This window comes from Musca autumnalis, unplaced genomic scaffold (genome assembly GCF_047663935.1).
Source record: "Musca autumnalis isolate F117 unplaced genomic scaffold, ASM4766393v1 scaffold_5, whole genome shotgun sequence".
In the NCBI taxonomy this organism is placed as follows: Eukaryota; Metazoa; Arthropoda; class Insecta; order Diptera; family Muscidae; genus Musca; species Musca autumnalis.
In genome coordinates, this window is record NW_027412088.1 from 14011008 (window position 1) to 14024315 (window position 13308).

Below are 13308 nucleotides of genomic sequence, written 5' to 3' on the forward strand. Positions count from 1 at the left end.
AAGCTCTGTCTCTCCACATTCCTAGAGCTCGGAGTCTTACCGCATTACATGTTGCTGTTGCTTTGATGTGTAAATCAATTGGCAAAATGTGCATCATTATATTGAGGGCTTCGGCTGGACACGTTCGCATCGCCCCTGTTGCCCCGATGCATGCAGATCTTTGTATGCTGTATACTTTTTTCTTTTTTCTGTGTTGTTTTCTTGTCAACTGCTGGCCACCACACTAGTGCTCCATATGTGAAAATTGGTCTGATTATGCTGGTGTACATCCATGACACCATTTTAGGTTTGAGGCCCCATCGGCTTCCAAACAATTTGCGACATGCGTAATATGCAACAGTTGCTTTGTGAGCACGGTGTTCCATGTTACGTTTCCATGACAGCTTTGAATCTAGGATGATTCCTAGGTACTTGGCATGATCTGATAGGGGTATTTCCTGACCTCGCAGTCTTGGTAGATTAGGTATTGCATATTTGGTCTTTGTGGTGAATAGCACCATCTCAGTTTTCCCTTGATTCACTCCCAGACCACATCTTGTGGCCCACGTGTCTAGCGATCTCAGGGCTCCGCTCATAATGTCACTTATTACGGTCGGAAACAAACCAGAGACGAGTATTACCACATCGTCCGCATAGGCAACCACCTTAATCCCCATGTGGTCAAGTTTATTGAGAATTTCATTGATGACAAGGAGCCAAAGTAATGGCGAGATAACTCCTCCCTGTGGAGTTCCTCTGTTCACGTGCTTTGACAGTGTACTGTTTCCCAGTGTGGCATTAATAACTCTGCTTTGCAGCATGGTGGTAATCCAACTACTGATGAGTGGTTCCACGCCGAAGTTATCTAGTGCTTGTTTTATAGCTGATGTACTGACGTTGTTAAAGGCACCTTCTATGTCTATGAAAGCAGCTAAGGTAAATTGTTTGTGCTCTAAGGACCTCTCTATAGTCCTAACGACTTCGTGTAGGGATGTATCTGTCAAGCGCCCTTTTATTTAAGCGTGTTTGCTGGGAGATATGATGTTAGAGTTGTCCATCTTTTCTCGAATATGCACGTCGATGAGTCTTTCGAGCGTCTTAAGTAGAAATGACGAAAGGCTTATTGGTCTGAAGTCTTTACCATTTTCGTGACTACGTTTTCCTGCTTTGGGTATGAAGACAACCTTTACCTGTCTCCAACTCGTTGCAACGTAGTTAAGGGATATACATCTACTATAGATGTATACTAGCCAGGGATTTATTATTTCCTCTGCACATTGTAGCATTTTTGGTATGATTCCATCTGGTCCTGGAGATTTGTAGGGAGAGAAGCTGTTTATAGCCCACGTGACTTTATTCGGACTTTTTATCTTATCAACTTCACTGTTGTTATTATCTACAGCTGTAGTGGGTCGCATTTCTTCGGTACTGTCCGAGCAGCCGGGGAAGTGCGTGGTAAGAAGGATTTCAAGAGATTCGGCTGAGTTTTCGGACCAGGTGCCGTTGTTTCTCTTTATATAGGTAGGATTCGAATGACCTTTTGCCATAACTTTACTTAGTCTGGCTGTATCTTTGGTATTTTCTAGCGATCCGCAAAAATCAACCCATGGCTATGGCTTTTTTGTACTCCTTTAGCTTATCCTTGTATGACTGCCAGGATTTGGTAGCTGGCGTTGAAAGCTTTCCGTGACTCTTTACGCAGTTTAGAGAGTTCGGATGTCCACCATGGTGGATAGTGTTTTTTCGATCGTGTCATTGGACAGGATACTTTAAAGGCTGTGTCTAGTGATTTCTCCAGAATAGATACAGCTTTGTCAATACATGTTGTAGTGTCGCCTTTTTGAGGAGAGCTGGGAAGTTTATCTTTTAAAACCCTATTAAATTTCTCCCTGTTTGTTCTTTTGGGGTTGCGAAAGCAATTTGTTGGCGTTTCTTTTTCAGATATATAATATATAGTATTCAAATTTTTTTAACTTCTATTTTATTTTTTTATACTTTTCTGTATGTTGTATTTCATTTCCTTATATCTTGTATTTGATTTTTTTATATTGTAATATATATTTTTTATTTTACATAATTTTTTTATCTTTTAATGTCTAATATTTTATATAACTTCTTTATATTTCATATTGTAATTTTAATTTTTTTTTTTGTGGTATTTTCCAACATTTTTTGTATTTTTTTTTTTTTTTATTTTTATAATTTCATTTTCATGTATTATATTTTATTTTCTATACTTCATATTTTTTATAATTTGAATTTGTAATGTTTATATTTAATTGTTTATAATTAGATTTTTTTATGTACGTATTGTTTTCTAATTTTTTATAACTTCTATTTTAAGTTTTTATATTTCTTATTTTATGTTTTATATTTTGTCTGGTTATTTCTTACATTTAATATTTCAATTTTTTATATATTAACATTTTATATTTCGTATTTTGTGTTTTAATATTTTGCATTTAATTTTTATATTTAATATTAATTTTTATTTCAATTTTGATTTTTTTTTTTTATTTTGCACTCTAATATTTTAAACATGTTTTTAATTTTTTATACATATATGTTAAAAAATAGTATAATATTAATTTCTATATCTTGTATTTTAAAATTCACATTTCATATTTAAAATTAAGCTATTTTGTATATAAAGATAACTTAACTACAATTAACATTATATTAAACATCAATATTTGTTTATTTTATTAATTTTGCAGATACTATGGTGTCAGTGACAAATGGATCGACTGGACATCAATGATATACATGATATTATATATACCACTGATATTTCCCGGCAGTTGGTTTCTAGATAAAATGGTAAGGAATTTCATTAACGTCAACATAATCTACCAAATAAATATTATAACACTTTTCGTTTGTTCAGGCAACAATACGAGTGATTTAAAACTGTTTGTATTTTTGTCTTTTCAGGGATTACGTATCACAGCTTTGGTGGGGGCATTTGGCACTTGCATAGGTGCCTGGGTAAAAGTGTTTTCCGTGCAACCAGATTTATTTATGGTTGGCTTTGCTGGTCAAAGCATAGTGGCATTATCGCAGGTGAGTTTGATATGCGCAACACTTCAACATTCCATCATTTAGAATCTGCCTCAACTTCAGTCGTTCATTCATTCGAAAAGAAATTTTGAAAATCATCAACATGAAAACCTCATTTAGTTCAAGCAGTGCTGCACACAATTTTAAAACAATTGTCAACTCTTTGCCCATTGACATTCAATATTTGTTGTTTGTTGATGATGACAATGATGTGACGATGTGATTTAATTCCAACAACATTGTTCTCGCTCACATTTGATTTGGTATCCTTTTATTCTTTCTCTTCATCCCGCCCCCGCCCTCCCCCTCTTTCATTTCAAATAGGTGTGTATTTTATCGCTGCCTGCACGTTTAGCTGCCGTTTGGTTTGGTCCTGATCAAGTATCTTCAGCCTGCAGTGTTGGTGTATTCGGCAATCAGGTGAGTTTCTTGGAAAACTAAAGTTTTATTCTGCAATTGCATCAAATAACACACACAATGGTAGATGGCTACGCTTCTCCAGTTTTGCTTGTGTGAGTGTGGTTGAATAATTAATGACTTGAAAGGTAAATACATATGTAATTATATAAAAACAAATAATGTATATTACATAACATTTACAACTTTGGCAAACATAACATTCAGAAGTTTCAGTTATGTACAACTTTTATATAAGTATTGTCTTAAGATACGGTGTTCGGACTCGTCTATAAAAAGAAGGTCCCATATCATTGAGCTAATATCGATCGGGATGCAGTCATTGGGATGTTTGTAGGAACATATGTACATATGTAGTACTTTCATCTAACCGAACATAGGAACATATGTATGTACTTTCCTAACCCACCGCAACTTTATTCCAAACAGGTGGCAAATGACAAACATTTGCTCTTCGACAATCTCATTGCGAGGCATCCATAACAATTTATTAATTTTGTTGTATCAACAGTTATTTTTGAGCATGATGCTAATGCTGTAAGCGGATAAAACCGCACAAATGTTGACATTTGGGTTGTTTTTTTTTTTTCAAAAGCTCTGTGGGAATGTTTGACCTCAATAAACGTTTTCCTAAATATTGTTTAACTTGTCCATACTCATATCACAACACGCTCTTCATCTGCACAGCAATTGTTTGCCTTGTGTTTGATATGTGGAAATTGATTTTGACAGTTTAACTTAGATGTCATGCTGTTGTTTTGACATTATGTTTACTTAGCGGGGGAGAATTTAGATGGATGTATGAAAATATATTAGGGTTGATGGATAGGTAATATTATTGAAGGAATAAATATATAACTTGCAATGATGGGTGCAGAAACACTATAAAACAAGAAAAAATTATCAGTCCGCTTTGCCGACAGAGGTATACCCTCAGCCTGTCTGAATTAAAACACCTTTTTCCCAAAAAACGTATGTATTTAGGGGGTCTTCAGAATTTTGGGCGTATGAACTTGCCGACAGAGATACGGATAAGGATAAAATCTCAAAAAATTTTCTGGGGAGGCAACTAAAAGAATGGACCGACATAGTGCATTTTGAAAGTGCGTCTTATTTTGGGAGTCATTCCTCTCGATAGGACCATTATATCTTCATATTGTTGTAAAAAGGGCTACTAAGAGTACCTTTCCAAAGGATTCTCGCATAGACCCTTAACCGAACCTGAACATAACTGTTGATGATTTGTGTGGGTGTTACCCTAAGTAATGGACCGATAGGGCCCATTTCTGAACATAAACTAAGTTTGGACAAAATATTTAGAGATCGAAAGTTTACACCAAATCGGTTGCTCCGTTTTTATACCCTGAGCATTTATGCTAACGAGGGTATATACACTTTCATACGGGCAAAATGTGCCTCATCGAAATAATGGTTTTAGACCCCAAGTATGTTTGGACGAAATGTGTTTCAGACAATTTGGAGTTAATTTAGTCATGTCCGTCCATCTGTATATCTGGCTGGAGCGCACAATAACTCTCGAACGGATCAACCGATTCCATCCCTAATCTGGCGTTCGTAATATTTTGTCCAAACTTAGTTTAAGTTCGAAGATGGGTTATATCGGTCCACTCCTTCCGGTACCTCCCCCACAAAAGTTCAAAAATGTTCGGAAAATTTGAGAGTACGATATCTTAGGAGTATTCGATTTAGTCAATACTTTGCACATCGTGAAATTTCTACCAGACTTAGATAAGGATCCAATATGGACTCAATCGGTCCACTCCTTCGGGTACCTCCCACACAAAATTTCGGAAAACTTCAGTTTAGGACCTACTTTCCGATCGCTTTGATTTTTTTTTTTTTTTTTTTTTTTTGTAGCAAGTTGAATTCACTGCCCCCCATACGACGGTACAAGTTTCATCAAGGGCAAGTCCATACTTCCTGAGAAAATAGCCTGAAAGGTGCAAAAAAACCCTATGACACCGTGTGGTTGGAGCGCAAGATAACCCTCGAACGGATCTGACGATTCGGTCCAAAATGTGGCCTTCGTAATATTTTGTGCAAACTTAGTTTAAATTTGAAGATAAGCCATATCGGTCCACTCCTTCAGGTACTTCCCACAAAAGTTCAAAAATGTCCAGATATAGATCAGGTTCGAATATGGACTATATTTGTCCACTCCTTCGGGTACCTCTCACACAAAATTTTTTTGTTGAAACAACTTGCATTCACTGCCCCAAAAAACCTCTATGGCACAATAGGTAGTGGTTGGAGAGTTCGAATACTTCGTTCGTCTACACTTTGGATATCGTAATATTTCTTCGAATATTAGATGGAAGGTGGTGCTTATAGGTCCACTCCTTCCGGTACCTCCCTCCCTGAGCTTAATCCTATCCATATTTTTGTCGGTTCATACACCAAAAATTTTGAAAACCACCCTAAATATATAAGTTTTTTTTGCAAAAAACCTATTTCAATCCACACAGGCTGAGGGTATATCTCTGTCGCCAAAGCCGACTGATACTTTTTTACTTGTTGAGATATTGCGCTTACCATTTTAGTGAATATTTTCGAACTTTTGTGAGGGAGGTACCGGAAAGAGTGGACCTATAAGCACCATCTTCGAATTTCATTTAATATTCGAAGAAATATTACGATATGCAAAGTTTGGACCAACGCAGTATTCGGTTCGGGAGTTGTCGTGAGCACCAGCCACTACACATTCTAGCCGTAAGGTTTTTTACAGTTTCCGGGTCATTTTTTTCAAGAAGTGTGGACCTGCCACTAAAAAAAAAATTATACCACCGTAATAGGGGCCTTGAGTGAAATCTGTTGCAAGAAAAATCAAAAGGATTCGAGAGGAGGTCCTAAACTACACTTTTCCGAAATTTGGTGTGGGAGCTAAATCTTAAAACTTGATTTAACTTCGGGCAAAATATTACGATTGTCAACATTTGGCGCGCTCCATCCACCACACATGGTTTTTTACAGTTTTCAGGCCAGGAAGTATAGACTTACTTAGTTAGTTACTTAGCTGGCCCATTACCGAACACTTGTTTCATAGACCGAACTAAGAAAAGATCTCGAATTCTCTCTAGCACTAGCACAATTTTTTTGGAATACCGCGCCTTGTAATCTCTTCATCCACTTGTTTGCGCCATCTATTCTTTGACCTGCCAATTCTGCGTGCACCGCCATGTGGCTCGAATTTATACGCCTTTTTAGCGGGCTCATCATCGCTCATTCTTATTATATGGCCTAGCCAACGCAATCGCTGCATCTCGATACGTTTAACTATATTGATGTCGTTGTATAGCAGGTACAGCTCGTGGTTCATACTACGTCGATATTCACTGTCAACGCAGATCGGTCCGTGATCTTTCGAAGAAATTTTGTCTCAAACACGCCAAGCACTGCCCTATCTGCTTGCGCAAGTACCAAGGCTTCGGAACCATATATCAGCACGGGTAGTATCGGTGTTTTGTAAAGCGTTATTTTTGTTTGACGAGTTGTGGCTTTGTTTTTGAAATGCTTACTTAAGCCAAAGTAGCATCAGTTGGCCAATACAATTCTTCTTTTTATTTCACAACTGATGTCGTTTGTTATGTTTACGGCTGTGCACAGTGCGAAATATGGAAAGTTTAGTGGAACTTTAAGGAATTTTGAAGTACATAAAATTAATTAAATTTTAATTGAATTCGTTAGCTAAGTACTCCACTGCAAATGATCCATACTCAGTTTTGCAATTTACTCCGCGAAACGACTTAAAAATGCACTTAAAGTTGCACTTTTGTTTCATAATTGTTTTTCTAAGAAATATATGTAATTTGGATTCATTAAAAAAATAGCGTGGCGCGGACATATGGTAACTCAGTATGCCATGATTAATTTTTCTTAATATTTTACAAACCCATTATGATATTTTACACTTTAAAAAAATGCAAAAAACCCTTATTGTTTTCGTGCAATTTTAGTCGGAAAGAAGTGATTTTTTGAAGTTTTCAAAATTGTAATTTTTTTGTTTTCCGTAGTCATTTCAAAAGTGAATTACGTACATTCACGTGTTAAGATATATATAATCTGAAAGATTGGATTCTCCTCTGTTCGCAAAGCTATAAAACTGGTGCGGTATCGCGCGGTCTTTGGAGATATTCAAGATTTTCTAAAAAGGCTTCGGGAATTTTATTCTGTTGAATTTTCCAAAAGTGGAAGGTAAACGCGACAATGAACGCCATTGTTGACTGTGTTTTGAAGAAATGTACTCACTAATTCTAACAGTGATAATTTCTGTAAAATTAAGAAACCTCTCGCAATTTTTGATAGTTTTGACCTCTAAATGTTGGTGATTTACATATAGTGCAACATTTTTAGATGCTGCGGTACAAATATCAAAATACGTTAAAAATTGTAATGCAGTGCAGACCTGAACTTGATCTGAAAGACATTATTAACAAAATTAATGGTACAGACCTGCTGAATGGACCAATAAACATTATAGATACAAATGAAAACCAAAAAATTGACATTTTACTCCTTAATAGATGTGTAGGGTTGTGGGGCTTCACCCAGAAGTGGACCAATGTTGACAGATTTTATGTGAGGAGGATGTTTATTCGCTAATATCTTAAAATGCACATTTGCATCAAAATCGGTAGCAATTTTTGTCTTCAACATTTAAAATACCTAACATGAAGGAACCCGTCATATGGGGGCTATACCAAAAACGCGTATCTACGATGCTAATATTTCACACAGTGGAAGAACATAAAATGCTAAAATACAACCAAATACATTGGAAAATGTGTCTGTAACATTTAAAATAGGTCCCATCTACCGGTACCGTTCAATGGGGGCTATACCTAAACGCGAACCTATATTGATAACATTTTGTACATAAGCTTTCTATCCGCTGAAAACTGAATATACCAATTTGCAGCAAAATCGATTGAAAAATGAATGTAAAACGTAAAAACGGCAGCAGGAGTTACATGAACGCTACGGGAAACCGCGGGCCTATGTGGCCCAATTTGAGCCAAACACTATTCACTAATATAAGATACATTTTTGCAAAATTTTAGGAATCTACGCCCTTTCCTTTAAAAGTTATTAGCAAAGTTCCGCTAAAGTGCTCATATTTCGCACTGTGCTGTGCCGAGGTATACGAAGTCTTTTAATACCTCAAAATTATAGGAACCAACTTCAACAGTTGGTCCGATCTCAATGGACGCATTGCGCGTCGACACAATCAGCTTGGTCTTCTCGCCGTTTACCGCCAGACCCACTTTAGCAGATTCTCATTCGACCTTCATAAAGGTATCGGTTACTTCTTTTACTGATCGTCCCATGATGTCTATATCATCAGCATAAGCAAGTAACATGTGGCTATTGGTGTAGATTGTGCCACTTCTTTTGACGTTTGCCTCTCGTATAACCTTTTCTAGCAGGATGTTGGAATGATCACACGAAAGGCTGTCTCCTTGCCTGAAACCTCTTTTGGTACAAAACTCTTCGGAGAGGTTCTTTCCTATTTTAACTGAAGATCTTGTGTCAGTTAGAGTAATTTTACAAAGCCCAATGAGCTTTGCGGGGATACCAATTTCAGACATTGCTTGGAATACCTTTGAAAGTAGCGGGCTGTCGAATCGACAAAAAGGTGGTAGTTGTCGATCTGCATCTCTTGGGACTTCTCCAGGATTTGCCGCAGGGTAAATATCTGGTCAATGGTGGACTTTGCCAGGTCTAAAGCCGCATTGGTATGGTCCAATTATCTCGTTGACCATAGGCTTTAGTCGTTCGCACAATATCCCTGACACGATCTTGTAGGCAATAGGGAGTAGACTTATGCCCCTATAGTTAGAGCATACAATCTTATCTCCATTCTTGTGGACGGGACACAGGATGCTCAGGTTCCAATCGTCGGGTACGCGTTCTTCCTGCCAGATGGAGCTAACTAGCTGATGCATACACCTTATCAACGTGTCGCCTCCGGTTTTAAACAGCTCGGCTGGTAGTCCATCAGCTCCTGCTGCCTTATTATTCTTCAGCTGGTTTATTGTTGTATTTACCTCATCTTGGCCGGATTGTATACATTCGATACCATCTTCTGGGATTGGATCTGTGGTACCTTCGTAACTTCGCTACCATTGGATACCAACAGTTTGGAAAAATGTTCTTTCCATATCCTTAGCACACTATCTGTATAAGTTACCAGATTACCTTGCTGGTCTCTACAGGAGGATGTGCCAGTTCCAAAGCCATCAGTTTGATGTTTCACTCTTTGGTAGAATTTGGTAGAATCGGACTTCATTCTGTCTCCTGTACATCTCGATTTGTTCACACTCCCGCCTTACCATCTCTCTCTTTTTCCTGCGGAAAAGACGTTTCTCCTCCCTCCTTTTCTCCCGATACATCTCTCGTGCGCTACGCGTTGCTACCAGGGATGGAAAATTCAGTACAATAGTACTTTTTTCAGTGCCATTTCACTATAAAAAGTACCGAAGTACCCCCGCGGCCAATTCAGTACCATTTCACATACTCTAGTCCCGCAGGTTGAAAAATTTTATGTGAAACTAAAAATTCAATATTAAAATTGTTATATGTATATGCAAGACATGTTTATGGGCTATTTGTTACTAATTATTTAAAACAAGGGCAATGTTTTGCCATTGTCCTGATATGTTATCGGGACGAGGAGTGCTTTGATTAAGCAGTTGGACCAGTTGAGTGGAATATGCTGTGGCAATCTGTTGTAATTGCAACTTACCGCTGTCCAACTTCCGTGTTGTGTCTGTTCGCACTTTGTTTGCTACGTTTAATCTGGTATGTTCCTTTGCTGCAACAAGGTAGTGGTCCGAGTCTACGTTTGCACCTCGGAACGATCGTACATCCAACACGCTCGATGCATGTCTTCCATCTATCACAACGTGATCAATTTGATTTCTTGTTCTTTGATCTGGCGACGGCCAGGTGACCTTATGAATATCGAGATGATTAAATCTGGTACTGCTAACTACCATATTTTTTGCAGCTGCAAAGTCTATCAGCATCATACCATTGTCAGATGTTTCACTGTGGAGACTGAATTTCCCGACTGTTGGGCCAAAGTTATTCTCCTTTCCAATTTTGGCATCAAAATCGCCTAGTACAATTTTAATGTCATGGGCAGGGCAACGGTCATAAGTTTCTTCTAAGCGCTCATAAAATATATCTTTGGTCTGTTCGTCCTTGTCTTCAGTGGGAGCATGAGCGCAAATAAAGCTGATGTTGAAGAATTTAGCTTTTATTCGAATTGCAGCAAGTCTTTCATTCACTGGGGTGAAGCTGAATATCAGATGTTTTAGTCTCCGACTAACTACGAATCCGCAACCAAACTCATGCTTTACGTCATTGTAGCTATAAAACAGTGCGTCAAATTTAAGTGTTGTTGTGAAGCCTTTCCCGTTCCATCGTATTTCCTGTATGGCAGTAATGTCGGCCTTGTACTTTTCAAGTACATCTGCCAATGCGTAAACTGCACCTTCTCTATAAAGAGTGCGAACATTCCAGGTGCAGATTCGCAGATCATGGTACTTAAAACATTTGCGGGGTTCGTCAACTTTAGAGGGGTTTGTTTTTCTTTCTTTGAAGTATGGACTTGCCCCTGAAAAAAACTTGCTTCGTCGAAATGGCGGCAGCGAATACAAGTTATTACAACAGAAGTCAAAAGTATTCGAGAAGAGATCTTAAACTACACTACGAGTATTCCGAAATGTTGTGTGGGAGGTACCCGAAAAAGTGAACCAATATAGTTCATATTCGAACTTTATCTATGGCCGGTAGAAATATTACGATGTGCAAAGTATGGACCAAATCTATTAGTCCCTTCGAGAGTTATCGTGCGCAACATTTTTGCGAAAAAAATTGAACTTTTGGGGGGGACGTACCCGAGGGAGTGTGCCGATATGGCCCATCTTCGAACTGAAACTAAGTTTGCACATAATATTACAAAAGCCAAATTTTAGACCGAATCGGTTGATCCGTTCGAGAGTTATCGTACGCTCCAGCCAGCGAAACAGACGGACGGACATTGCTAAATCGACTCCAAAATTGTTTGGAACGGATTTCGTCAAAACGTACTTTCGATTAGGCACATTTTGCCCGTATAAAAGATTATATACCCTCGTTAGAATAAATTCGGAGGGTATAAATATTCAGGGCAATCATGAAAAAAATCCGTGCGGAATTTGTTCCCTTTCCGCAGTATCATAATAATTTTTTATTTCCGTATTTATGCCCAAAAATGGAATATTTTTCGATTAGGTAAGAATTTTCCAAAAATAGGTGATTCCAGTAGCTTTCTACGCTTTAAAATATTGATTTTTAAAGAATTTCACCTTTTTAATTTATTTTAAAATTCCGAGAAAAATATTCATGCCTTGATTAAAATTCCCGAATTTGGTCTATGACCTTGTAGGGATAAGCCGTTCTTCACATGATCACATGGTTTCCTTTGTGGTCTTATGTTCTGCCTTATAGCCTGATTAAAAGAACAGAGAAAGAAAATATTTAACGACGTTTGCTGCAATACATCCTATTAAACATAAGGCAATAATTACAAATTCTACGTTTTTTTTCTCTATATTTTTACATACATATCTATGTTTGTTTTGCTGTTGTCTTCTTTCAATTCATTTCTATAAAAGTTATGGCAAAAGAGTTGAGAATCTGTTATTTTTGCTGTATTTCTTAGTAAACTTTACCATCATGCAGTGATTATTTTTTCATAAGAAATCTGATGATTTCTTTTAACCCCCTCTTAACCCCCTTTCTGCCACAACTCATGCTTTAAAAACAAATAGACAAAATGCAATCAAAATTGCAATGGAAAATTATTATGGCGAAAAATATTAAATCCGCTTGCACAATATTTTAAAGTGTTTTTTAATGAGTCGAGTTGAGAAGAAAAATATCAAAGCCCTGTGTCTGTGTCTCAACTAATGGTGCGTGATGAAGATATAAACGTATCTAATAGATATTTACACTCTATTATCGCATAAGCGTGTGTGCGTGTGTTGCAATTTCCAACGATTAAGTGGAAGAAAAGTGGATTTCTTTGTGTATAAGAAGAACTCTCAATTTGACTAAGAAAAATGTAGCTATATCCGTTATCCTCCATTCATGTGATAATTTAAAGCTAAGGTTATCCTCTGATAGTCACATGTTGGGCTCGTGTTTCAATGTCGACAGTTTCAATGTCGTACGTGTGTCCATTCATCCTTTTTCCTATTTTGTTGGATGTTTGTTATATCGTTGGGAATGCAATGTTAAGAAAATTGTCAGGATATTTGTTACTGTTTTACTGTTTCCATCCGATATGCCACATGATTTTGTAGGAAAATGTTCGAAATATTGATATGAAAAATTCACGTTTTCCTAATGATAACTTTCTTTGCCGCTACAAAAATGAAAAGGAATAATGTAAAACTTCTACGAAGCCTCAAGAATATTCCTTTTTCTTACAATATTTGAGATGTCCATTTTTGTCTAGTCCGAATGACGGTCTAGTCCGTAGAAGTTGGGGCATGCTCCCATGTTGCTTCTTGACTTAAATTTTGAGGCAAATTTTATTAATATAATCATCGAATACATAATATAATCATCGAAACATATCCCTGCATGTACTTCGTGAGGCCCAGTCTTGGACACTAGTGCCATTTGGTAACTCGTTACCGAAAGATTTACTATCAACTATCGATAAGTGACAATTTTTATATGCTTTTGCATAGGTAATTAACGGAATTTGTGGGTAATTTACCAATGAAGACCTTGACAAGGAGGAGATTACCAGTTTCAAGCTTGTTAAGAACGTATCGA

At 37.3% G+C, this 13308-nt stretch overlaps 1 protein-coding gene across 5 annotated transcripts in view; it reads left to right on the forward strand.

The window, feature by feature from the left end:
- Positions 1-13308, forward strand: part of HisT (Histamine transporter) — a 223202-nt gene that overhangs the window by 131088 nt on the left and 78806 nt on the right. For all 5 annotated transcript variants that reach the window (XM_073991479.1, XM_073991478.1, XM_073991481.1 and 2 more), the window contains 3 exons: positions 2697-2799; positions 2914-3042; positions 3364-3459. In XM_073991479.1, coding sequence (XP_073847580.1) covers positions 2697-2799; positions 2914-3042; positions 3364-3459 — 328 coding nt within the window. The remainder of the gene's footprint in view (positions 1-2696; positions 2800-2913; positions 3043-3363; positions 3460-13308) is intronic.